Below are 25,292 nucleotides of genomic sequence, written 5' to 3'. Positions count from 1 at the left end.
TATGAAATGGAGGGACAGGCTGGCCTTAGAACCAGCAAACCATGCATATCCTCGAAGTGCCGGCATTGGATGACCACATGTGGATGACCCTCCCATGCTGGTCAGCCACCGCTCAGCAACTCCAGGCCCCTTGCTCAGCATGGGAAGGAGGGAGGAGAAGAAAGACCACAGCCAGCCCCTTCTGACCACCTCCCTCCCAGGGCCAGTTCCCAGGCGCCCTGGACTCTCCCCCGATCCTGAGACCAAGCTGCAGCCGGGCTCCTCCTCTAATGGGCGCCCCTGTAGAAACTAAGTGTTTCTCTTTGGGGCAGTAGCCTGCGTAGGAGCCCCTTTAAAAGCCAGGCAGTAGGACTAAGCAACTTGAACTTCTGCAATTAGTTAAGCACCCATTCAGAGGCCAGTTCACAAATCCAGCTACAAGAGTATCATAGGAAGGATGGAGAATGTGGCACAGCCAGGGGAGAGAGGTTAAAACAGCCACCCAATACATGCCAGGCTCCTTAGGAAAGAAATCCCCTTCCAGCTCCTCGGGGAAGCTGTTCTTTCTCAGGGCGGGCTCATCAGCTACCTGAGCCTTTCCAGGTGCCTGGATACCTCCACCAGCCACTCTCTCCCACCAGCATCCACACTTATATGGCTAATGAAAACCACTCACACAATTACAGCTTCCATTTTGGAGGGTGCTGGTCATCGGCCAGGCACTGGATTTTACAGCATAGTTCATTGTGTGCTGATGTTATTATTCTTATTGTTTTTGGATCCTCACCCAAGGACATTTTTTTCATTGTTTTTCGAGAGACAGGAAGGGAGGGAGAGAAGCATAGATGTGAGAAACACCAATTGCTTACCTCCCATATGCACCGGGACCAGGGATCAAACCCATGACCTTTCAGTTATGGAACGACGCTCCAACCAACTGAACCTGTACACTGGCCAGGGCTATCCTGACGTTACTATTATTGTAATTGTTATTATGAATATTATCAGAGAGCCTGGAATATATCTCAGCACATCTCCTCCATGGTCCCTGGGAAGGGAGGCAATATGCCATCTCTGAGGGTCAGGGCTCGGGGGACCTACCCCAGGAGGGCAAGGGGGCCACTGTCCCTCTGGGAGAGGCAGCCCAGGGAAAAGCTCTAGATGGGACGCAAGTCTGTCCTCTAAGCTGGAGCTCAGTGATCACATGAAAGTTATTATCCCACCTCTTGCTTAAAGAGCCAGGGGACTTTCAAGTCCCCAAAGCAATCAGGGGCTGCCCTGCCACGATTCCTCCCAGGCAGGCTCTGTGGGGCAGGCTGGGATGCCAGCAAGGACCTGAAAGAACAGCCTTGGGCTGATTTCATCCCAGGGGGCAGCACAAGACCGCCCTTTTGCCTGGAAGGCAGGCTCCATGGTGGAAACTTCTCGACTGGGTGTTGACTGGGTGTCGACTGGGTGATACAGGACAGAGCCAGGCCTGCAACCCTGGCCAGCTCCTTCTTGTCTTGTGACCTTGGGCAAAATCCCTCCCATTTTTCTCACCTACAAAGACAACTAATGCTAGTTACCTTACAGGGTTATACTGAAAACCAGAAATAAATTTTTCAAGCCAGTGTACAGGGCCCAGCACAAATAATGCCTCTTTTTTACTATACAATCTTTTATTACAAAATCATAGGCATGTAATTCTGTAACATAATGTCACACTCAAGCACACCATATGACATGTTAGGTGAAATGTTTGAATTAACACTATAAATTATTACACCTGTATTAGGAGAGGGTGTGAGGGAAGAGGTGGGAGCAGGACTTTCTGTGACTAAACCCTGGACACGCCCAAGTTCCAATCCTAGCTCCTCTGACTGGCTGTATGACCTTTGACATGCTACTTCACCTCTCTGGGCCTCCACTGCCCACCTCCAAAAATGGGGCTAATACTAGTGCCTCCTTGCTGGGAGGGCTAAATGGCTCAGCGCAGGCACAGCGCTCACTAAGCACACAGGCTGGCACAGAGGCAGCACTCCCCAAATGCTGGCGATCACTATTGTTGGGCCTGTCCAGGAGATACAAGTAGAGACTGCTCTGCCCTAACTTCCTTCCATCCGCTGTCAGTATCACTGCCCTCACGCCGCTGTACCGTCCGCCACCTTCACCATGCTTGAGAACACATTCTGAACGGCCAGAAGACTCCTCCAGGTCCCAAATCCAAAAGCGGAGTGTGGAAACACTGTGACCACAGAGGGCTGAGTGCCCAGCTGCCAACGGCCATCCATGTCAGTCTGTTTGTGTTTTTTTATCACACAAGTTCAGGGTCACAGGGTCCAGTGACTAACCAGAGGCTCTGGGGCTGATCCCCATCCCAGCTCTGCCACTTCCTAGCTGTGTGACCTTGAACAAGCAACAACCTCTCTGAGCCTCAGTTTGCTCATCATTCAGTGAGGCATGGTACGGCATCTAACTCAGGGACTGTTTAAGGATTCGTCAAGGTGGAATATCAAAAGCATTTAACAGCTGTCCTGGCCAGGTGGCTCAGGTGGTTGAAGCATCATCCCACACACCAAAAGGCTGCGGGCCTGATTCCTGGTCAGGGCACATACCTAGGCTGCGGGTTCAATCCCTGGTTGGGGTGCAAATGATAGGCAACCAATCAGTGTTTTCCTCGCATATCAATGTTCCTCTCTCTCTCTCTAAAAAAAAAAAAATCAATAAAAAACATATTGTCGGATGAGGATTTAAAAGAAAAGTGCTTAGCAGGGTGCCCAGCCTACAGTAGTCACACAGCGAATGTCTGCCGTCACCATTTTTCTCGCCAGGGCTCAGCCGGTGCGTCCCCTGGGGCACCGGCAGTCTTCGCTGCCTCTGTCTCCCGCTCCCATCCTCCTGTTCAACACAATTTCCGTGCAGAGCATGCGGAGGACCACACAGCCAGGTGCTGGGTAGCACACACCTTGCTCTGGTGCCCGATCACCAGCACCTGCTATCTACCCCGCTGACCACTGGCAGAAACAGAACGGGCCCCCCAGCTGGGGATGACCTCAGAGGTGGAGGTTGTGGGGCCAGCCAGGATCTGGGATGAATCCTGGGCTTCAGAAGCTTGGTGACTTTCAAGATGAAATGTCCTTCATTTCCTCTCTCTCCTTTCTTTTGATACTTGGTAAAATTAGGGTACTAAGGAGGTGACAGAACAAAGCACGTGGCCTTTGGAGGACCAGAAGGGCTGGGGTCCTTGGCCCTGAGTGAGTTACTGCACCTCTCTGAGCCCCAACTGCTCCAATGGCACTATTACTGCCCACCGCAGGGGTTTGGGGAGGAATAAGAGTGAATGTATCTAAAGCGTTAAGCCCAGGGCTTAATCCGTAATAGCTGGTTAATAAAGGGCAACTGCTATCATCATCATTATTTTTAAATGCTAGTCAATCTTGGCTGTCTTTAAAGGAACAAGGTTTTATACTCCATTCTTTGGTGGAGGTTGAAGCTGCAGGGGAATGTGCACAGGAAAAGAGCGGCCTAAAGATCAGTGCTGAAGGGGGAGCCAGCCCCTCCTGGGAGGGTGGGAGAGTTCCAAGTTCCACCCTGCGGCTCCCTGGGGAAATGCTGGGCGGTGTCTGACCCCCTCTGAGGAGCTTTCCTTCCTAGCAGTTGACTTGCCCCTGCCCTGGACTCACCCTGGGGGCTAAGCAAGCGCTGGAAGTCAGGCAGCAGGCAGTACTTTCTCCCCAGGAAAGCTCTGCACAGCGGCAAGGAGCCCTATTTACAAATAAAGCCTGTTCTTGGCTCCACCACCCACACAGCCAAGCCCCTTTATTCCACTTCAATGTGCCCAATTCTACTGCAAATGCATTGGCAATAAAGGGAATTAATCAGTCCTGCTGCCCAAGTGAGTGTGGGCAGGTGTTTGCCTGTCCCAGGTAGCTTGGAGGGGAAAGTAACATACTGGCAGGGAACAGAAAGTGCTTTAGTGTGGTGCGCACTGAAGACGGAAAGGACTTAACCAAAGGGAGCATTTTATGAGCAAATAAAGCCTTCAGTAACCTGCAACCGAGAAGCACCTGAAGTGGCTGGAAAACTTCTATGGAATACATTTCCTCTGCCTTGTCTCAAAATGGAAATCGCTTTATTGTCGCTGTTTCCATGATTATAAAAGTAATACTCTGTTCAGAGACTGCGGAAGAACTTAAAGAAGAGTGAAAATCGTCCATAATTGCATCACGTCAAGAGCACCACCGCTGACATCTTGGCACAGGTCAGTATAGGTGTTCCTCCGCACATGTTTTTTACATATGTACACCAGACGGGGGAGGTCCTGTTAGAGAGGCGATTCTGCAGCCTGTGCTTCCCACTTAGCAAGAGACCAGGGGCGTCTCTGCTATGTACACAAACCTCTCGGGCCAGGACCTAGCATGTCCTCTCCTTGAACACAACCTCCCTGCTTTTTCTTAACATGGATTCAATCAGAATGAATTTATCACCAGCAAAGTTTGGAGCCCATTCATGTGTCTCCTGGCACTGAGGACACGGCTTATGTCACCCCACAACATCCTCTCTAGGAGGGACCAGAGGAACCCAGGAAGAGGGGTGACCAGACTTCTCGAGCACAGGTGACAGGTGGTTTGTTTTCACCTGACAAATGTCTCTCCCCTGCTCCACTCTTTGTGTCAGCTGCCAGGACGCTGGGAGCCGCAGCTGGGTCCTGCCTGTAGCCGGGTTTGCAGCCCACGTAGCAAGTGTCTGGAAAATCTCACCCCAGCTTCATCTCTTGTACCTAATTTTCTTCTTCCTAATTTTCTCATTCATTTAAAAAAAGAAAAAGAATCTTTACTCTGTGTTTTGAAACTAACTTCAATCAATTTATTTTTTTGTAATTTTGGGGGGAAGTAAATGGAATTAAAACTGCATACAGGCTAAATGCAATGTGGCATGCTGGGTCGGACTGTGTCCTAGGACAGAAAAAGGGCATTATTGGGAAAACTGAGCACTCCGAATGACGTGTGTAGTCGGCTTAGCAGTATTATGTCAGCTTCTTAGTCTTGACAAACGCACCCTGCTCATGTAAGATGTTAGCATTAGGGGAAGCTAGATGAAGGAAAAAGGGGAACCGCCTTTGCAACATTTCAGTAAATCTAAAATTATTCCAAAATAACACATTCATTAAACACAATCTGCATAGAGAATACTAGGCGGTTGTTTCCTCTTGGAGTCCCCACAAGGTATCATCTTAACCAGCTGAGAACACAGCAAGTGCCCAGACCCAGGTCATTTCAGAACCAACTAGGCCCAGCCAACCTCTGAGGAGTACCCACCACCTGCCCGGCTGGCCTGGTTATGAGTGCAGTACTAGAACCAGACTGGGGACCCCAGCTTTCCCTCTTACTGGTTCTGTAACTCCCTGTGTCACAGACACTGTGCCTATACAATGGGCAAACAAAGGTATTTCACAGGGCTGTTGGGAGGCTTAAAGAGCTTGGGACTGTGTCAGTCAGTGCCAGCTGCCTAACAAAGTAACTGGGTGGCTAAAAAGCAACAGACATTCATTTCTCCCCCTTCAGGAGGCTGGAAGTCCAAGGTCGGGGGCCAGCATGGTCGGGTTCTGGTGAGAACTCTCTCCCAGGGTGCAGACTGCCAACTTCTCCTTATATTCTCACATAGTGGAAAGAGAGCTAGAGAGCTCTCTGGGGTCTCTTTCATTCGGGCACTAACCCCATTCATGAGGGTCCACCCTCCTGACCTAAGCACCTCCCAAAGGCCCTCTCTCCTAACACCATCACACTGGGGGTTGGAGTTGATACATATGAACTTGGTGGGTGGGGGGACACAAACATTCAGACCGTAATTTAGACACTCAGTAAATTTAACCTTTATTATTAATGTTATTGTTAGTTCATTCCTTCTTTTATCTTTTCAGTAATCCTGAGAAAGACATGTTATTTTTTTAGGATTCCCTGGGAAAAGGAAGGGAAGCTCAGAGAAGTAAAGGGATTCTCCAACGTCACACAGCTATTAAAGCAAAAGCAACAAGCTGGGCTTTGGACCCAATCTTCCTGGCTCCAGACCGAGAGCTCTCCCACTCCACCGTATTTGCTAAGAGATCCTGACGCGCCCCGTCCCTGCACCACTCCAGCCGCGCACCACAGCATGGCTCGGAAGGACCTCCTGAACACCACTCTGATTTGCCGTGACCTTTTCTCCTCATCTGTGCAGACGATCAGCTTCCCCCACATGGGTGGGGCACTCAGGCCCTTTGTAAGAACACACAGTCTCATCTCATGTTACGTTCCGTGGCTCCACATGTGGAATTACACCTGCCTGGGCTCAAATCCTGCTCTGCATCCCATGGGCTGTGTGACCTTGGGTGAGTCTGCTTTACTGCTCTATGCCTCAGTTTCCCCAGCTGGAAAATGTGGGTAATAATGACCTATCCCACAGGATAGCATGCAGGTTCAATGAGATGATATGTGGAAGTCAATGTGAAGTTCAATGTGAAGTCAATTACGAATGCTGGAAGCACATCACTCTTTAAGATGTGAGTTAATACTATTTCAATAATTGCCGGTTGCCCTGAATCAAATGCCAGCCCTGAAGCTGCCCCAGGACAACCCCAACGTGGCCTGCGGCTTTCTCTCCTCTTCCCTCTCTGAAGTACTGTAATAAATTCCCGAGTCAGGGCCATTGCAGCCCAGCAGCACTATTTGCAAAACAGCAGCCATGAAGAGCCTGGGCTGGCCCGCTGCCCAGCACTACATGGGAGGCCATCCTGCACTGAGGACAATGGGGAGAACTCCGGGCATGGGAGGGAGACAGGTGCACAGCTCCTGCCGCTCTCTCTGAGCTGTGAATTAGAGGCTGCAGCCAGGGAAGGGCACCTCGCTGGGACCCGTCCTTATGGTGGGTGCTGACTGCTTTGCTGCAAGTCTGAAATCAGCCTCAAAGAGCTCCATGAACAGATGGCTCCCTCCCTCGGCCCATGAGTGCTGTCCTGAGCCCATCCCCTCCCATGGGAGAGAGGGGCTTCTCACCTTGAGCCCGCTGCTCTCTGCCTCAGAACCTGGGTCCACGCCAGTGATGTAAATGCCGAGGCTGTACTCTGCTCCCCCGCGGATCGTTAGGCCCAAGGACCGGCCGTCCCCCAGCACCAGGTTCACCTGCAGGAAGGACAGGAGGCAGCATTGGAGGGGCTGAAAGGTGCCATGAGCTTTGGGGAGCAGCAAGCTGCAGAGTCACTCCCCAACCCTGCAGGGCACCTTGACTGAGTCAGGTCTGCAAGATGCCCTGGAACATTCCGGTTTCAGCCTCAGTTCTGCCTCCGACTCACTGAGTGGCCTAGGGGGATGTCCCTCTCCTTTCCTGGGCAGCAGTTAGAAGCTCAGTAAAAGGAAAGGAGGTGACGTCTAGGGATGTGCTGATGCTCATCATAGAGTTCCTCATCACTTCAGGAGTCACGTCATACCACGGGGGCTGTGGACTCTCTCTGCCTTCATTGGACGCCCTCAACCACACTCCACAGTCAGGAAGGGCCTGCTCAGTCTCTGGCATCTCCACCCGGAATTCCTCATCTCCCAGCCTCCCTCCTTAGGATAAAGGCTGCGTCCAGATTCAGGGCACCACAATCTTCCACCCCAGGGGTCTTCTGCCTTCCCAGGGGTCTTCCACCTCTGCCAACCATCTTGACAGGCCACAATGGCGTTGCTTCAGTAGCCCTTATTCTACACACACAAGGAGCACCCAGACCCAGCACTGGGCCAGGGGACCCAGAGATGACCCAGACACATCCTGCTCACGAGGGTCTCCATCTAGAGGGGTAGCGAGACCAGTAAACAGTGCGATCAGAGCGTAGTGGGGTGGCTCAGGGACATTGTGGATGCAAAGAAGGGGCAATGCCCCTGAGTTGGGGTGGGGTAGTCAAGGTGGCTTCCTATAGAAAGTGACATCTGTGATGGGAGTGGAGGTGAGCAGGAGTCACAAGGCAGGGGCAGCAGCAGCGGCAGCAGCAGGAGGGCTTCCCAGGGACACAGGACAGCGGGTGTCACTGCTCTGCAGTAGGGGAGCATGCTCTGCTCAGGACGGTGGAGGTGAGTCACTGCAGCCAGAGCGGGGAGTGGTGGGGGCAAGCCGCAGACTCGGGGGGATAGGCAGGGGAGACTGCAGGCAGGTTTGAAGCCTTCCGAAATATTCAGGTACAAGCATGCCTTGCATATGAGAGAGGAATTTATAGAAAAGAGGGGGGGGCTAGGTCAGCTAAAACCTATCCCCCAAAGGCAGAAAGCATCCCAAAACAAGGTAAGACCCAGTGACACGTAAGGGACCCAAAGAGAGCCAAATGTGACTGCCCACGGGAGGGGGCGTTGCCCGCAGGCACCAGGGGAGGGCAAAGGTCACAGAGTTAGGGAAGGTGTCCAAGCACCTTTCTATTTCAGGAAAGTCATTCAACTAAGAGTTCCCAAGGGCTCTGCACCAGCCACCGTACGAGTCACCGCGGGGAGACTTGTACATACATCATCTCACCTCATTCTCTGACCACCCTGGAGGCCAGGAGGGAGGTGGTCAAGTTCAAAATGCCCTGCGGGGGGCCCAGCCGTGCAACCGTGGGCACATAACTTATCTAACCTCCTGTCCCTCGGCCTCCCGGTCCAGAAAGTGAGGATAAAACAGTGTCTGCCCTATGAGGTGACTGGAGAGGATCCAATTAAGAGACAAACGTAGGCTTGTCTCCAGCCCACGACAAATCTCAATATATGTTGGCCATCGTTGGTTCCTTACTGTGCAGGACAAACCCAGACAAGGCCACATGGCCACAGCTGGCTCCTACTGGCCGGCAGACTGACTGCACGTGACAAAACCAGACAAGGCCACAGGGCCACAGACCGGCTGGCAGACTGCTGTTGGGAGACAGCCCAGCAGACAGTGGCTCTGTGGGGCTTGTTGCTGAGACTGCAGACTCCACCGCATGCCAGGGAGGCCCCCCTCCCCTCAGCGGGACACGGCCAGGTGGTGCTGCCTCCGAGTGACCCCAGCCTGCAAGTCCAGAGCAGGCTCCCGGTTTGCTCCTCAGAGAGAACGTTAGTGAGAAGGGCACCTGTGTGGCCCGCAGAGCTGTCTGGGACTCTTGAGGGCTGTCACCCAGAAGTGTCAGAGAGAGACAGATGTCCTCCTGGAAAGAGCAGGCTCTTCAGACACATGAGGTCGGACGTGGGAACACCTAACTGGCCAGCCCCCGTGATCTGCCCCAGTCTGCCCAGTACAGAACCAGCTACAGGGATGGGACAGGTTTGAGGTGACCTGGGTTCAAGGCCTCCCACCTCGTTCCCTCACCACATGCAGGTCTGTGTATCTGGGAGGTGACAGTGTGGTGGTTACACGGGCCTGCTTTGGAGCCAGACCATCGAAGTTCAGCCTTGGCAGTGACACTTCACCTCTCCAGGCCTCAGTTTTTTCATGGGGAAAACAATCACACCTACCACGCTGGGTTGTTGCGAGGGATGAACGGGTCCTTGTACTGGGAGCGTTTAGAATCGTGCCTGGCACAGCAGAGGCCCTCAGAAAACACTGGCTATTGCTGTCATCTCCCACATGGCCTTCCCAGGCAAGCCATTGGGCTAAGCTTGTGCAAGTACCACGTGGAAAAAAAGAGGAGGTTTTGCTCTCAGAGATAATGAACCTGGGCTGCTTCATGGGCTGGGAAGGGCCACACAGGTATGAGCGGTCACTGGGTTACTTCTAAATGCTGACGGAGACCCAAGTGGGTACCCGGCCCAGATTCAGAGGAGACTCTAACTGGGTCCCTGTCCTCAGAAGAGCCCCAGGGCTGGAGTGTTGGCTGCTGAGGGTTCACAACGGAGTCCCTCCTGCCACTCTGAGGTCAACCCCTGCCCAGAGCAGCTCCCATCCAATGACCGGAGAGGGAAGAAAGCCTGACCCTGCCTCAATCTAGGACAACTCGGCAAGGCCGCCCAGCTCCAGAGCACCCACCCATGAGACTGGCCAAGGTCTCTGTGGTGAGGTTATCGCAGCCCACTCGCCCCTCTGCCCAGTCCTGTGCCCCTCACACCTCTACCAGCACGATCCCAGGCCAGCGCAGGGCTGCTATAATACACGACCACGAACTTGGGGGCTTCCAACAACACAGATTTACTATCTTCAAGTTCTGGAGGTCAGAAGTCTATAGTGGGTTGGCAGGACTGCATTCCTTCTAGGGGCTCTCGGGGGGAACCCCCTTCCCAGCTGCTAGAGGCCACCTGCTTTCTCTGGCTCACGGGCCCTTCCTCCAGCTCCACAGCTGGTATAATACATTCCGACCCATCCCCGGTCTCACATTGCCTCTTTCTGACTCCGATACTCCTCCTGCCTTCTTCTTTTAAGGACACATGTGATCACATGGGGTTCACCTGATAACCCAGGAGAACCTCCTCACCTAAAGATCCTTAATGCAATCACACCCGCAGAGTCCCTTTTGCCGTGGAAGGTGACATCTTCACAGGCTCCAGGAAGTAGGAGACGGACGCTGCTGGGGAGTCATTGTTTCAACCCAGGCCCTTTCCTATCAACCTCTGCCAAGGAGATCTTGGCCTCAGAGCCCATTCCTGGGAGTCTGACCTCGAGCAGAGCCTCCTGGAAATATGACCTCGGAATCCTGAAGGCAGAGGGGGTCAGCCAGGGCAAGGGGAGGGCAAAAGCTCAGAACCTGGACAGCGCACAGACCCCTGGGGTCATGGCAGGATTCTGTTTGTAGGGAGTGCAGCAGGGAAGGCGAGGGAGAGACAAGATGAGCCTATGTGGGGGGCTGTGAGCCAGGCCGAGAAGCCTGGGCTTTAAACAGGGGAGAGAGAGGCCCAGACTGGGATTTTGGAAAGACTACTGGGGAGGGGGAACAGCACAGAGGGCTGCGTTCCAGGCCTTCGGGAGAGGGTGCGTGCCTTAAGCCAGCGGCAGGAGGACTGAGGCGGAACTCAGAGCAGGGAGGCAGGCTGAGGACAGAGCAGGCAGGTCCCACCTGGAACCCCCACCCTTCCAGGAAGAACAACTTCCCTCTTCTGTGCTGTGCCTTCAGGGCCTGGAACAAGCCAAACTCCAGCCCTGCTCACTGGAAGACCTGGGGTGGATTCTTGCCCCTACCCTGACCCCATCCCCACCAGGTCCCTCCAGCTCCTAGACACAGAGATTCCGGGCGGGGAAAGGCCCCAGAGGAGCCCAGAACACACAGATGACAGCAAGCCATTTGTGGCAGCCCCTCTGAATACTAAGGATGGAAACACACCTCCCGCCTCCCTGCCACCTCCCCATAAATCCTTTACATGGGAATGAAATGGAGTCTTTATCACAGAACTGTAATAACAGTCCCATCAACCACAGAGTAATCTGCCTCAATCACTTGCTGCCAATGCAACCGGCATTTGGTCAGGAACAAAATTCACCGATGGGAAAGGGCACGAAGGAGAGGCAGCCTGGTGCGCGCAAAGAATACCACTGTCACCAATAATATGAATGTAGTAATAATAACTCACTAAATTAATTGGTCACTCGATGGTTCCTAAACCCAGGCACTGGGCTCAGCACTTCACATGCATTAATTACCTCGCTTAATCCTCTCTCCACTCCTATGTTTTATTATTATTATTATTATTATTATTATTATCATCATCATCATCCCCATTTTCTGGATGAGAAAACTGACGCTGGAGGGATGAAAGGATGTGGCCAAGGTCACAGGGCCAAGAGCTAGCAGAGGCCAGGCATTTAAGTAGGCACCACACTGACTCCTGAGATCAAATCCTGCTTCTGTCCCGTAGTCCTCAGCAATCGTGGGGCAAAGCCTACCACTTCTCTGACCTTCGGCTTCCCCATCAGCAAAATTCTCATGAAAAACCTACAAGGAGCATGCATGGCCACCCCCTTCCTACCTTGCCCCAGAACCCCAATTCTGCCCAGGAAGCAATTGAGCAACCCCAGGAGATGACATCAATCAGCATTTTAGAGCAAAAAGATACAAAAGCTACCTAGCACCTAGCTGGCATTCAATAATGATGGTTGTCACTGGAATTAATTACTACATCCCAGGCGCTGTGCTCTGTGCTCACACACAATCATTAATCCTTGAAACAGACCCATGTGGCTGCCATGACCGTCCCCAAATCAAGGAGAGGGAAGCTTAAGTGGCTCGCCCAAGGTTAAGTGACTCTCTCAAGGTCACATGGTCAGAAAGTTCTAAAACCAGGTGTGATACTGTGATTTGTAACCAGAAATATGTATATTTGGTCTTCATTCCCCTTCCTCGCAAGGAGCTCCTGACACACTTGTGAATTCCTAAGAGATAAGAGCAGCAGGAGCATCTCGTGCTAATGAGGTGACTCCATGTGGGCTCCTGCGTGGCTTCTGCATGGAGGGTGGTCATCAGGAAGATCAAGCCATGATTAGAAACTTGGAATTTTTACCTCCCCGCCCCGCCACTCTCCAGAGAGGGGAGAGGGGCTGGAAATGGAGTTAATCATTGATCATGCCTACATGAGGATGCCTCCAAAAACATCCCAATGGTGTGGGCTTCAGAGAGCTTCTGGGTTGGCGAACATGTGAAAGGACAGGGAGATCAGCTCACCTGGAGAGGGCGTGGCCATCTGTGCCCCTCCCTGCACACCTTGCCCTGTGCATCTCTTCCATCTGGAGGTTCAGCTGTTTCCATTGTCATATCCTCTTATAACAAACTGGTAAACAGTAAGTAAACTGAGTTCTATGAGTTGTTCAGCCAATTAACTGAACCCCAGGAGGGGCTCATGAGAACCTCCAAGTTATAGCCTCTATAACTCTGCAAAGAACAGTGTGTCCAAGGGTCTTATCAAACAGGACTTCGACTCAAACCCAGCAAATATATGTTGAGCCTCTACCATGTACTGGCTGGTTGGCAACGTGTTTCCATTTTAATTCATTCATTCACTCGATACTTACTGAGCGCCTATGCTTTGCCAGGCACTGATCTAGGCATGATGGGTGTACCAGGGCACAGAACCACGATCCTTACCACCACGGAGCTTACACAGTGGTGGGGAGAGTTGGCCCTATCATTGTCTCCACTTTACAGAAGATGGGATCGAATCTCAGAGAGGTTATACAACTGTACAAGGGCACACAGCTGGCAAGCGGCGGAGCAAGGACTTGAACCCAGTCAGCCTGGTTCCAGGGTCTTACCCTCCCTGCCACACTGATGCTACTCCGTTTACCGCCCTCCCCCCACAGCAACGCTGTCCTGGTTTTATTACGGCCCATAGAGGCAGGGGGTTAGCACAGAATGGGACGCTGGAGCAACGAGCACCCTGTACCCTGGCCCTCTTCTCCTCTGAGGACGTGAGTGTCTTGCAAGCGGACAGGTCTGACTCGCACAGAGCTATGCATTCCTCCCCTCCCTCTGTGCCTTCCTTCAGCCTTCCGACGGTTCTCGCCCTTCAGTGTGGAGAACAGCATCTCACCAGAAGGGCTGCAAAACCAGAGCCAACTCTGGAGCACAGCCGAGGGGGGTGCCAGGGGAATTTTGTCACATGTGCAATTTTTGTCACTATAGCCCTGAAAACTCATTTCCCTAGGAGCTGTGTCCCCACTGGGGCTGTGCTAGGATTTTTGAAGTCCGGCATGGGACATCCATCCGGGAGTCTTGGCACAGCTAGTTGGAATATTAGAAGATGAGACCAGTCCACTGGACAGAAGAGAATCAGGCCCAGGGAGCCCGAGTGAGGGCTTGTGCCCCTGCTCAACAGGGAAATGGGGGTTTCCATGTTGCATCAGCAAGAGGAGGAACGTGGTGGTGTGGGGAGGGCAGAAGCTTCAGTCTGGCGCTGTGCTATCTGGGAAGGCCTCCCTGTTGTGGTCTAGGGCACTTCCTGCCTGGTGAGGCATGTGGGTCCTCCCGGGAACATGATTCCCTCAGCCTCTGCCCTCTGCGTCCCTGTATAAGTCACCCCAAGACTCCCAGAGGTCACCTTACCTCCTCCCAACCCTCGCATCCACCCAATTCCAGGGACAGGGTCCTTCTCGCTAAGCCTCGAAGATGCCATGCTTGCTCACACCACAGGGCCTTTGCACATGCTGTCCTTGCCGCCTGGGATTGTCAGCCCCCAGGGGGCACATGGTGGCTTTTTCTTCCTCTTCAGGTTCTGGCTCAGGAGTCATCTCCTCGGAGCAGTGCCTCCCTCCCCGTCACTCTCTGTCCCCTCTCCTGATCGCACGTCTCCCATCAGTCTTCACCACTATCATGGCCTTGCTCACTTCTGCTCATTTTGGGATTGTTGTCTCATTCCTCCCATGACCTCCAAACTCAGTGGCAGCTTCCCCAGAGCAGGGCACCATCTTCTGCGTCCATATCTGTATTCCCACCTCCCGTAACAGCATCAGGCACTCCGGGAGCTCACTAGTAAGTACAGGGTGCCTCGCTGAATGGGCCCTAGTTGCTAAGTGCTCTCTGAGTCTCGGATCCACCCTCTGTACAATGTGGATAAGAACACCTACCTGCAGGGTGGCCGTGAGGGTTCAGGAAGATGCTGTAAGCACAGAGCCCAGCACCTGGCCAGCTCTCCATCACCCACAATAATTACTGCTCTGAGACCAGGCCCTACACTTGGGAAGGGCTCAAGAAAAAGACAGAGCAAGTTCTCTGCCCAGCCCTGGAAGGCCGGCCTTGAAAATGAGTCACTGCTACAGGCCTTGCTACTTTCTCAAGACTGGTGGGCTGAGGGTACAAGCCCCCACCAGCCCTGCCTACCCTGAAGAAGCCCAGGGGACCTGGGGTGCATACCAACTGGCTACCCCACTAACCCCGCCTGGCATAGAAGCTGCTGCCATCTCTGCCTCGTCCTGCATATTGACGTTTGAGCACAAAGAACACAAACACATTAAATAAATGTTACGGTCTTATCGACAGGAAAGGAAAACTGAGAAAGTCTCCATAGGGAAGGTGCTTGCCCCAGACCTCCGAGCTGTGTGGCCTCCAGGCTGTCAGTGCCAAGATCCTAAAAGATCAGAGAGCTGTTTGCAGGAATGACTTGGTCCCAGGAGCGACCAGGGAGCGCAATACAAATAGCCCCCAGACTGCAGCTTAAAACTAAATCAGGGGGACCATCTCTCAGCCCTTTCCCCAATATTTTAAGGAATGGTCACATCTGGGAAGAGGACAGCTCTGTAGGGGGCACCTGTTGATGCCTCTGCTCCTCCTCTTCTTCAGGTTACAAAATCCCATGGTGCTTTGAACGACAACCCCTCCCCCACCAGCTACAGTCTTGGTGGTTCTGTCAATCAAAGTGCCCAGCCCTCCCCGCCAGCCAATCCGACGCACTTCCCTGGGATATGACTCTTGGGGGAAGGATGCAGAGAAAAAGGGAGGAGAGCCCTTTCTTCTGGAGGCTGCACCCTGAGCTTCTCGGCTTCAAATCTGGTACTGCCCATACCGTGCCAGTAAATCCTCACTCTGTGGAGGTGACCAGGACCTGTTTCTCTTCCTTACAGCCCGAGACCAGCACTGCAAAGGCCTAGAGAGCATGAAGTCCCGGCAGCTGAGAGTGGCTAGGCACCTGGGTCTGGACTGCTGGGAAGTTAAATCATTTCTAGTTTAAATAAAAGCGCTGAGCTCTCTCTCTTCCCCTTCCCATTCTAGGGGCCAGAGGAGGGTCTGGCGTGGCCCAGCTTCAGCCATCAAGAGGGGGCAATTTCCTAGGGGATGGTAGTGGAGGGAATCCAGGTCCCAGAGGAAGGTGTGGAACAGAGCTGCCCACTAGCTTCCACTGCCCCCCACCCCCCACCATTCCGCTATGACAGGGAGAGATACCCCATCTTATTTAAATCACCGTCTCTGGACCCTTTGGCTGCAGCACCTTAGCCTGCGTTGTAATTCAGGCTGCATGGCTCAAAAAGAAAGAAGAGAGCCCCGAGAGAACCAAGCCTCTTCTTCCAGCCTCTAAGACGCTTCCCTGTTCTGGGTCTGGCAAGAAGAAAGGGTCTCAGGGGCCAGCCTCACAAGCCCTCTGCCTCAGGTTGGCCTTCCAAGGCCAAGGCCGAGCAGCTCACCTTCTTCTCATCCCCGCCTTGCAGGAGGTGCAGGGTGCTCCTCCGGTCACCCTCGCGCTGCCTCAGGGCGCTGCCGTGTAGCTGGGGCAGGCCGGAGGGCGGGGAGATGCTGCGGCCCTGCGGGTCCACCCAGGTGTAGATGTGGTTGGTGACGTAGCCCCCGGGGACGCGCCCAGCTGAGTACACCGAGAGCACCAGCTTCTTGGAGCCCTTGAGAGCCTAGAGAGAGAGGGACATAGGGTTAGCAGGAAGGCGGGCAGTGAGAGACCACCTCCCATGACCCAGAACTTGCGTCTTCTCAGGACCCATTCACAGAGGCGAAGCCCAGTCCCTAAACCCCTTTCTAGCCTTCGATGTTGTCCTATGGACATGAGAACATCTGTCCCACCCTTAACCTGAAGTGATCCGAACACAAGAAATACGGTTTCTTAGCGTATCTGTGCAGAAAAGAGCAAACAGAGCAGGCCCGAGATTGCATCCTTAGGCGGGTCGGCTTGGCTGGCATCTGGGAACTTGCCTTTGGAGTGCTCCCACCGTGCCCTCACTGACAAGGACTCCCTGTGCTCAGGCTACCTGGAGATCTGGAAGGTGGGCTCAGGCAGAAGGTTCCTATGTGACTAGCCCCCAGTGAAACCCATGGCACTGGGTCTCTAGCGAGCATCAGTGGTGGACAGCAATTCCATGCTGGGGAAATTAAGCTCATCCTGTGTGATGCACAGGGAGAGGGCTGGAGGCTTGTGCCTGGTCTCCTGCAGCCTTTGCCCACGCACCTGGTCCCTGCGCTCATTTTGTTGTGCATCCTTCCACCGAAATAAACCTCAGCTGCGAGTATAAGTGTATGCTGAACCTGGGGGCCCTTCTAGCGTCACAGAATCTCAGGTGGTCGTGGCAACTCCAATAAAATACCAGACAAGAGAGTGAAGAGATAAAAATACGGATAACAACAATAGCTTAACATTTACAAATAGCTTGTATGTGTCAGACATTCTGCACCTGGCCTGCCTTATCTCCTGAAATCCTCCTGGAATCCAATCTTGTGGGGAAGGAAATCCCATTATTCAGAGGAAGAAATGGAGGGAAACTGCCTGTCCACGCAGCTAGTAAGGAGTTCCTTTCCCACAGCAACTAATTTTGAGGGTAGGTACCACCTTTATCCTATACGTTCCAGTGTGGAGACAGAACCACCACAGGCGAAGGCAAGGCCAGACCCTATGCCCTGGGTGGAAGCTGAGGTTGGCCATATTGCTTTCTCATGCACCTGTAGCTGAAATGAAGCGTTTTCCGCCCCCCCCCCCCCCCGAGAAAGTCATGTAGCACCATGATTAACAGCAAACACGCCCCGCAACTGGGTACCATCTGAGTAAACGATAGGCCCTACACACGTGAAAATGCACGCTGCCGTTAAAATCGCATTTTAAAATCATTACAAAGAGCTGGCGATGCCAAGGATACGTGATCTACTTTAATGTTAAGTAAGGTCAAAAGGATATAAATCACGCCCTACAGTATGATCTCAGTTATGGTAGAAGAAAAATCACACGGGGAAGAAAAGCAAAACCAAACTGAGGAATAGCGTGCCAAGCTGCCCGCATTGCTTCTCTCCGCGTGGCAGGATTATGGGTGATTATTATTTTGTTCTTCCTGTCTCTCAATATTTTCCAAATGTTCCAGAATGAGTATATTGCTTTCAGAAAACAACACTATGCCTCAAAGAGGGAGGAGAGGACTTAGTGCTCTGGTCCCTCCCCGCTTGCCGGAATCCAGGGCGTACTTTACTGACTCCCCCAGACTCTTGACAGGCAAATAGGGCCAAGAGCAGAGCTTTCAAGGATAGTGGGGAGCCCTGGCTGGACCCGAAGAGGACACCCTGACATCTGAACCTCTCCTGGAGGAGGTGCCGGGCCCCTCATTGCCACAGCTGAATGCTAGTCCCCAGTAGAGGGATAACGAGAGGATGGCGGCTCTCCAAAATTCTGCTTTTAAAAAAGCTTTCTGAGAAGATGAGCAGGGAAAGATTTACAGTGTTCTTTTAGCATTCCCTGGGACTCCTGGACAGACAGCTGGGATGATAAAAATCTCTGTTAAAGTCTGAGATGCAGGAGGGAGGAAGCTGGAGACCAGGTGGGCTTCTCTGGAGCAAAGTGGGAAGTGGGTCTCAGACCACAAGGCGCATCAGCAGCAGCCTCTGAGGTCACCGAGCCCTTGAAGTCTCCCTGCCCCCTGCTCCCTCCTCCACGAGGGCACTGCCCGCTTCTCAGTGCTGTTCCCACTAGCCTGCCTCTTCTCTGCTTCTCACCTGGACCGACTGTGAGTCCGAGCCCCATGATTCACTTTAATGAGGGCTGACTGAAGGCGTATTGTGTGCCAGGCCTGGAGAGAACCAAGTGGGCATGTCCTCATGGCACGTACAGCCCAGTGAGAGACAAGGCTTCCCATGGCACACAGTAGGTCCTCAGAAAAGGCTGGTTGACCTGACTGGGTGAGAAGGTAAATCTATGACCCCAACAGATACCCCAACGTCCACAGGCATCACCCTGCAGTCCCCTTCCGCAACTGATCGGGAAGGCTGTGCTAGAATCGGGAGCAGAGCATGCAAGGGGAAAGAACTTCGATTGTGGATTCAGGGAGAACTGGACTTAAGTCGCTTCTGCCACTTGGTAGTCCCGAGTCCTCGGGCCAGCCGCTCCCACTCTCAAAGCAGCACACGTGAAAGGAGAACACTTCTCAGGGTTGTGTGGATTAAACACCACCATGTGGGTGGGTGGGGGTCCAGAGCCTGTGCGCACAGTAGGAGCTCAGTAAGTGGCAGAGCCCACTCCCCTCTCTTCCCTGGCATGTCCACACTGAGAAGGGAAACCAGGTGTAGGAAAGCTATGTCCAGGGAGTTAAAACGAGACTGAAACCAGGGTGGGGAGCATGATTTGTATTCTGTATTGCTGGCAATAGTGGAATTCTCTTGGTCAGTTCTATAAATAGGCAGGCAACAACCTTGAGAACGAGAGGAGGTTAATGCCTTTGTTGAGAACGCCACAGAGGGCTGGTGCCGGAAAGGGCATAGGGGTTCACCGAGTCTACCACGAGCTGCCCGGCCCCAGTATCTTACACAAGGGGACCCCAGAAACCCTAAATGGGAAGGACAGAGAGGGTACAGCTGTGAGAGGCACAGCCAAGGATACAGGAGGCCAGCTCTGGGACAGTCCCTTCCCCTCTGCACCTGTTTCCCCATCACAAGCCTATGGAACCAGAAAATCTGATGGTTACTCCAACTTCAACCATTCCGGAACCTCTGATGTTGGCTTTGGAGGGTTAGGAATAAATGTGGGCCTTCAGTGGGTCTTGAAAGAAAGAATATCATCACCCACTGCCCCCTTCTTTATTTTTCTGGTAAAACTGAAGAGAAACAAGATTCCTGGGACAGGCTCTCAGAACACAGTCTCGGTGCAGTGTCCTTTCGAAGGCTGTGGAAGGGCTACCACCCCTCAGAGATGTGCGTGCCCTTCGGTGAGGCGAGGAGGTAGGGATGGTCTTAGGAGTCGGCTTGTGCCTGCTGATTGCCCTCGTCTCCATATTTACAAATGACAGCTTGCTTATTTTAAAGGGTGTCACTCAACAGAGGAGATACTTCCTAAAAAGAGCTGCCTAGTGCCTTCTCCTCGGGCAACCCTTCCACCCGCTTTCCACACCCACACCCACAGCCACCTTGATCCCAGAGGCACAAGCCATTGGGGATCACGTGGTCCTCACTCACAGTTAGGTGCACCTTCCTCGGAAGGACTAGCTCTCACCAGCGAGAGCCTCTGCAGCAAGCAGCCTTAGGCAGCAGGGCAACTAGGAAGAGCTCTGGCTGAGATACAGCAACTCACATGTGTCCCCGTTGTGCCACTGGCTTGCTTGGTGACCTAAGGCTACAGCCTCCTCTCGCTGGGCCTCAGTTTTGCCCAATGTCAATGAGCAGGTTGGACACACTGATTGCGGAGGTCCTGCCCCAGGTTAAACTCCAACGTCTCTGGTTCGTGGCTGCATTTAGAAGGGAAAGCTTTATTGACACACGCGGTGGTCACGGGTCACGGTAGCAAAGAGGTCAAGGGCACTGGCACGTGCAGGGATAGACTCCAGGCCCATCCTCAGTGTCCCTCATTTAAGGAGTGAGCACTCAGAACTGTGCTGGCTGGGTTGCTACAAGGTCTTTCAACCAGGTCTTGAACCTGGGGGCTCTGAGGTTCCTCATCAGTTGGGAGGGGCCAAGAAGGTAAGGGCAGACGGAGCATGTCAGGTATGGCAGGATGCACACCCCAACTCAGCACCATCATGCATAGTGGAGGCCCCTTTGAGGGACCTGAGGGCTGGGGAGACGCCCTTCCAATGGGACTATGCTGAGGGGCCCGGCTCTTTGTAAGCAGCAGTCTACAGGTGGTAAACCATCCACCTCAGAGCAACCTGCATGCTCCGCCTGTGCATGTTGGTGACTTTCTGCCACCCATGCCCCTCTCCCGCCGTGGCAACCTGCAGAATCAGCCAGTCTCCTGAATCCATTGCTAGTGAGCTGTGCCACCTCACGCAAGTTACCAAACCTTTCTGTTTCTCTCCTGTAAAATGAAGATCATAATTCCATTCTTTCTTTAGGCAGAGGAACCCAATTAGCACAGTGCCTCTCATGTAAGAATTCAATGAGCTGTGGCTAAAAAGAAAAAACATAAGCTCTAGAAAGAACTCACTGCAGGCAGAGCGGTCGTCAGAGCGCTATGCTCTTGTGCTTTTAATCATGTGTTTACTGATGAAACTCGACCTGGGGACTTTCGGGCATCCCACCAAGTCAGATCAGAGAAGTCTCCATCTGACCCGGCAGATGGCATGGCTAAGATACTATCCATCACCAGATGACTGTGCAGGCAGCGCGTTATGATTACAAAAACGTAAATTGTATGTGCATGTTTTCAAACTTAACAACTTGCTACTTGGATTAATGCTCTCAAGAGGCAAATCTGCCTCACTCAGCTCTTCGGAGCTGACTGAAAATCATAGACCAGGCTGACATGATTCTCTGCTTAGCAGGAGACCAAGAAAGACTGCAGAGGGCCACAGTGTAAGGGGACTAGAGGTGTGCGTTAACACAGATGTGCACACGCTCCTGTGCTCAAAACCATGCAGCCAAGTGCAAGCACTGAGTGGACCACAAGGTTGCAAGATTACCAGACTATTGTCCTGAGGGGCATGTGCCTGAGAAGCATTCTGGAGGAGTCTTGAGTAATGACACTAATGTTGAGTCATTCAGCTTATTTCAGGGCACAGACCTCAGGGAACAAGCTTTTCTCTTCTTGGAAACAGAGAGGCTCAGCTTCAGGAAGCAGAGGTGTCTGGAGACCCAGGTGGACGATAGGGAAGGGAGGAAAGGATGATGCAAGCCTGCTCTTCGTGACCCTGCCTGGTCTCCCTGGGGCTTTGGGTCCAGACACACTGGGCACCAATTTGGGCTCCGCTGTTTACTGGCCGTGTGACACAGAGCAAAACCCCTAACCTCTCTATGCCTATTTCTGCAACTGAAACACAATTGCCGTGCACTATTTCCAATAGCCAGGGTATGGAAAAAGCAACCTAGGAGTCCATCCATAGATGAGTGGATAAAGAGGACTGGTATATATATACAGTGGAATATTACTTAGTCCTAAAAAAAAAGAATGAAATCTTGCCATTCCCGACAACATGGATGGACCTAGAGGATATTATGCTAAGTGAAATATGTTAGACAGAGAAAGACAAATATCATCTGGTTTCACTTGTATGTGGAACCTAAAAAAATTTTTTTAAAAACAATACAGAAAAAACCTCAGAGATACAGAGAACAAACTGATGGTTGCCAGATGGGAGGAGAGTTGTACAAATGGGCAAAAAGGGATTGAGAAGTACAGACTGCCAGTTATAAAAACAGTCACGGGGATGTAAAGTGCAGCACAGGGAATATAGTCAATAAAATTGCCATAACTATGTGTGGCGCCAATGGGTATAGACGTACTGTAGTGATATAAACACCTGATCACTATGTTATACACCTGAAACTAATATAATATTGGATGTCAGCTATAACTGAAAAAAATTTTAATGCAACTGCTGTGAGGATAATTAAGATAATGTAAACTGCTGTCAGGGGTGTCCAACCCACAGCCAGCAGGCCGCATGAGACCCAGGATGGCTATGAATGTGTCCCCACACAAAATCGTAAATTTACTTAAAATGTTTTTTTCTCATCCGTTTTTGTTAGTGTTTGTGTATTTAATATGTGGCCCAAGACAACTCTTCTTCTCCCAGTGTGGCCCAGAGATGCCGAAAGGTTGGACACCCCTGGTACCTGGCACAGAGTAGGTACTAAATGCACGTGAATTTCTTTTCTGAGTCTGCCAGCTCCTTCTCCCCAAGCACAAGCTCTGGGGGTTCTCTAAACCTCTAATTCACATAGACACAAATAAAACATAGACAACTCTAGTGTCTCTCAACTTTCCTCATCTTTGTAAATGCCCTCCTTTTCTTTAATCCACACTTCCTCATATCATATTCGGCCCCACCTCACGTTCAGCCCCTCTCCCTCCACCTCCAGGAAGCCTTCCTAGATTGTGACTGACTCTCCTTCTCCAAGAGTACCCAGTACACTTCTATATTTTTGTTGCCATCCACACTATAGGCTCTGCATCCCTTTCATGCATCCTGTCTCTAAGACCACAAGTTCCTTGAGGCACATTGCATATTGTTTTATCCATAACTCCCCCTGCTCCTTCTCATCCACTCATCCATTTCTTCATTAATGCACTCAACAAGAGATTTACTGAGCTTTCTATATGCCAGGCCACGCCCAGGAATCTGTTCAAATGAGGCCACAGAAAGAGCAGTGCAGTCGACCGGGGCTCAGGCAGCCCTAGGTCACCGTCCCAAGCATCCCCTCACTCATGGGAACATACTCGCCTCAGACACACATGGATTTGGAGAGAGAAGCAGCAGAGGGAGTGCTTAGGAGCCACAGCTCTGGAGCCGGGCTGCAGGGATTTCCATGCCAGCTCCACCACCTGCCAACCGCAACCTTAGGCAAAGTACTTAACCCGTCTGTGCCTCAGTTTCCCAGGCATAAGACAAGCTAACAGTGTCATTATCTCACAGAGTGGTTTGTGAGGATTAAATCAGTCAATATACATAAAATGTTTACGAGCTACAAGGGTTAGGCATTATTATGACAGGGAACGCAGAGTGGGAGTCCCAACCCACCCTCCAAGGTAAGTGCTGCTACGTTTTGTGCTTGCCCTTCCTCATGTGTTCTGTGGATGTACATATATGAAGCTATTGTTGTCTGATGTTTACAGAAATCACCTCATACTTAATATTTTCATCGCTTTTTATTTTCAGCTAAGAAATGTATTTCGAGGATCTTTCCTCGCCAGCTCAACAGCATTAAGTTCATCTCTTTCCGTATGACACCACGACCCCTGGCAGAGGTGAACCACCACTGAACTCCCACGCCCCTACTGTCGGACATTTAGGTTGCTCCTCGGGTTTTTTGGCCAGCACAAACAATCCCGCGATAACACACTGTTGCCTGCATCTTGGAGCACACATGCATCTAATTCTCTAGTTCAGAGAAAGGTGGAATTCCTGAGGCAGGGCAGTGTGAGTTTTTTCATAAGAAACCATGTCTCTCCTTGTTGTAGTTTCTATAACCATGTGCAGGGGGCAGCACTGTGCCATCTAGGCCTACCGAGGGCCTGAATTCCCCCACCTACAGAAGCTGACGAGGGGACAGGGTGGGGGCTTTCCAATAATCTTTTCCCAATGCAAAGTCATTCTGGTGCAGGTAAACACCCTGCACAAGCTGTCTTCCACAGGCTCCCTAAATAGCCCCAGTTTAGGCAAATCTTGGCTCTATCTTCTGACTTTATCTGGGTACTATAGTGCTGCAAAGCACCAAAATGTAAAGGTGTTTTAGGGTGAGGACCCCCTAAAAGTTTTTCAGTGGAAGGCATACTCACCAGAAAGCCATTCCAAACAAAGTTCCACCTATTCCCAGCTGTGAGACTTCCGACAAGTTATGTAAGTCGTCTGGGCCCTCAGCTTTCTCACCTGTTAAATGGGGCCACTAACGCCTCCCCTTACGGGGTTGTCACGCAGGCAAAACGAGGAGGACTGATTCCGTAACGTACACAAAGCATCTGGCACGGGGCTTGGCATATAGGAGGGCCCAGTAAACGAAGGTTAACGTCATTGGTAACAGCAACGTCACAGCGACGACCGCGTGGTTTGTTCTTCCCGCTGCACAGGTGAGGTCAGAGGTTCTAAGGGTGGAGTGTCTTATGCAAGGTCACGAACAAGCAGCAGGGCCTGGATTTGAATCTTGGACCCTGCAAACTCGTGCCTTCCTCACCGGCGGTTCAAGGGGGTTCAGAGGACGCAAGGCCAACCCTAAGACTTGCACTCACAAGATGGACAAGGAGAGGGCCCGAGGGGGAACATGGGACTGTACACAAAGGAGAGCCTACGGACTCCTGAACCCTGAGCTGGTGCCACAGGTGGCCCCGTGGCTGGAAAAACCCTCCCCATTCAGCCCCACTTGGAAGGAAGATGGAAATTGGTGATGTGGACTCTCTGCCCCAGTGGGCATCTTATAATGTCATGAGAAAGTAAAGCCCTAATTAGCCCTCTGTCTGCAGAGCTCCTTCCCTCTGCACCACAGTTTTATCTAAGTTAATTACCTTTTAGAGGGACCACGAACTGTAACAGCCTCCCAAATCAGTCTCTGCGGGGCAGCCAGGGTGTCCTCTTAAAATGCAAGTGGACCCTGACCCTTCCCTGCCCCAAAGTCTCCCGTGGCTACTGATACAAAATGCAAACTCCTCACAGCGCATCTCGGGCCTATGCAGCGGGCCATGCTGCCTCGCCAGCCCCCTCTCCTGCCCATCACTGGTCTTTCTTACAGTATCAAGTGCTCCGAGCTATTTGCACGTGCTGCTCACTGTCCATGAAAGAACACATCTCAATATACTTATATGGCGATTATTTTATTTACATCTTTCTCAATGGACAGAGAAGGCAGGTCATCCTTCTGATTTGGTCACAGATTTACCAAAAAATATGAAAGATAAGAGATCGTGGATGATTCCACATAAAATGAGGGACAATGAAGAAATGCAATTGAAATAGCCTTCCTCCTGAAATTCACTGCCTTCCACTGGATGCCAATGAGGAATTTTACCTCTCCTGAAGTATCAATAACTTCTATAGTAGAAACTAATAACATATTCATTTCC

The 25,292-nt window shown here is 51.9% G+C and overlaps 1 protein-coding gene across 5 annotated transcripts in view; it reads right to left on the bottom strand.

Annotated features, from left to right (window-relative positions):
* WHRN (whirlin) overlaps positions 1 to 25,292 on the bottom strand; it is a 76,934-nt gene that overhangs the window by 35,956 nt on the left and 15,686 nt on the right. For 4 of the 5 annotated variants that reach the window (XM_053921355.1, XM_053921357.1, XM_024562463.3 and 1 more), the window contains exons 2-3: positions 16,012 to 16,230; positions 6,993 to 7,118 (exon numbers count right to left, since the gene is read on the bottom strand). In XM_053921355.1, coding sequence (XP_053777330.1) covers positions 6,993 to 7,118; positions 16,012 to 16,230 — 345 coding nt within the window. The remainder of the gene's footprint in view (positions 1 to 6,992; positions 7,119 to 16,011; positions 16,231 to 25,292) is intronic. The other variant, XM_053921367.1, reaches the window with a different exon arrangement.

This window comes from Desmodus rotundus, chromosome 1 (assembly GCF_022682495.2).
Source record: "Desmodus rotundus isolate HL8 chromosome 1, HLdesRot8A.1, whole genome shotgun sequence".
Lineage (NCBI taxonomy): Eukaryota > Metazoa > Chordata > Mammalia > Chiroptera > Phyllostomidae > Desmodus > Desmodus rotundus.
The sequence above is the reverse complement of the archived record's forward strand: the minus strand, read 5'-3'. Positions and strand labels throughout refer to the sequence as shown.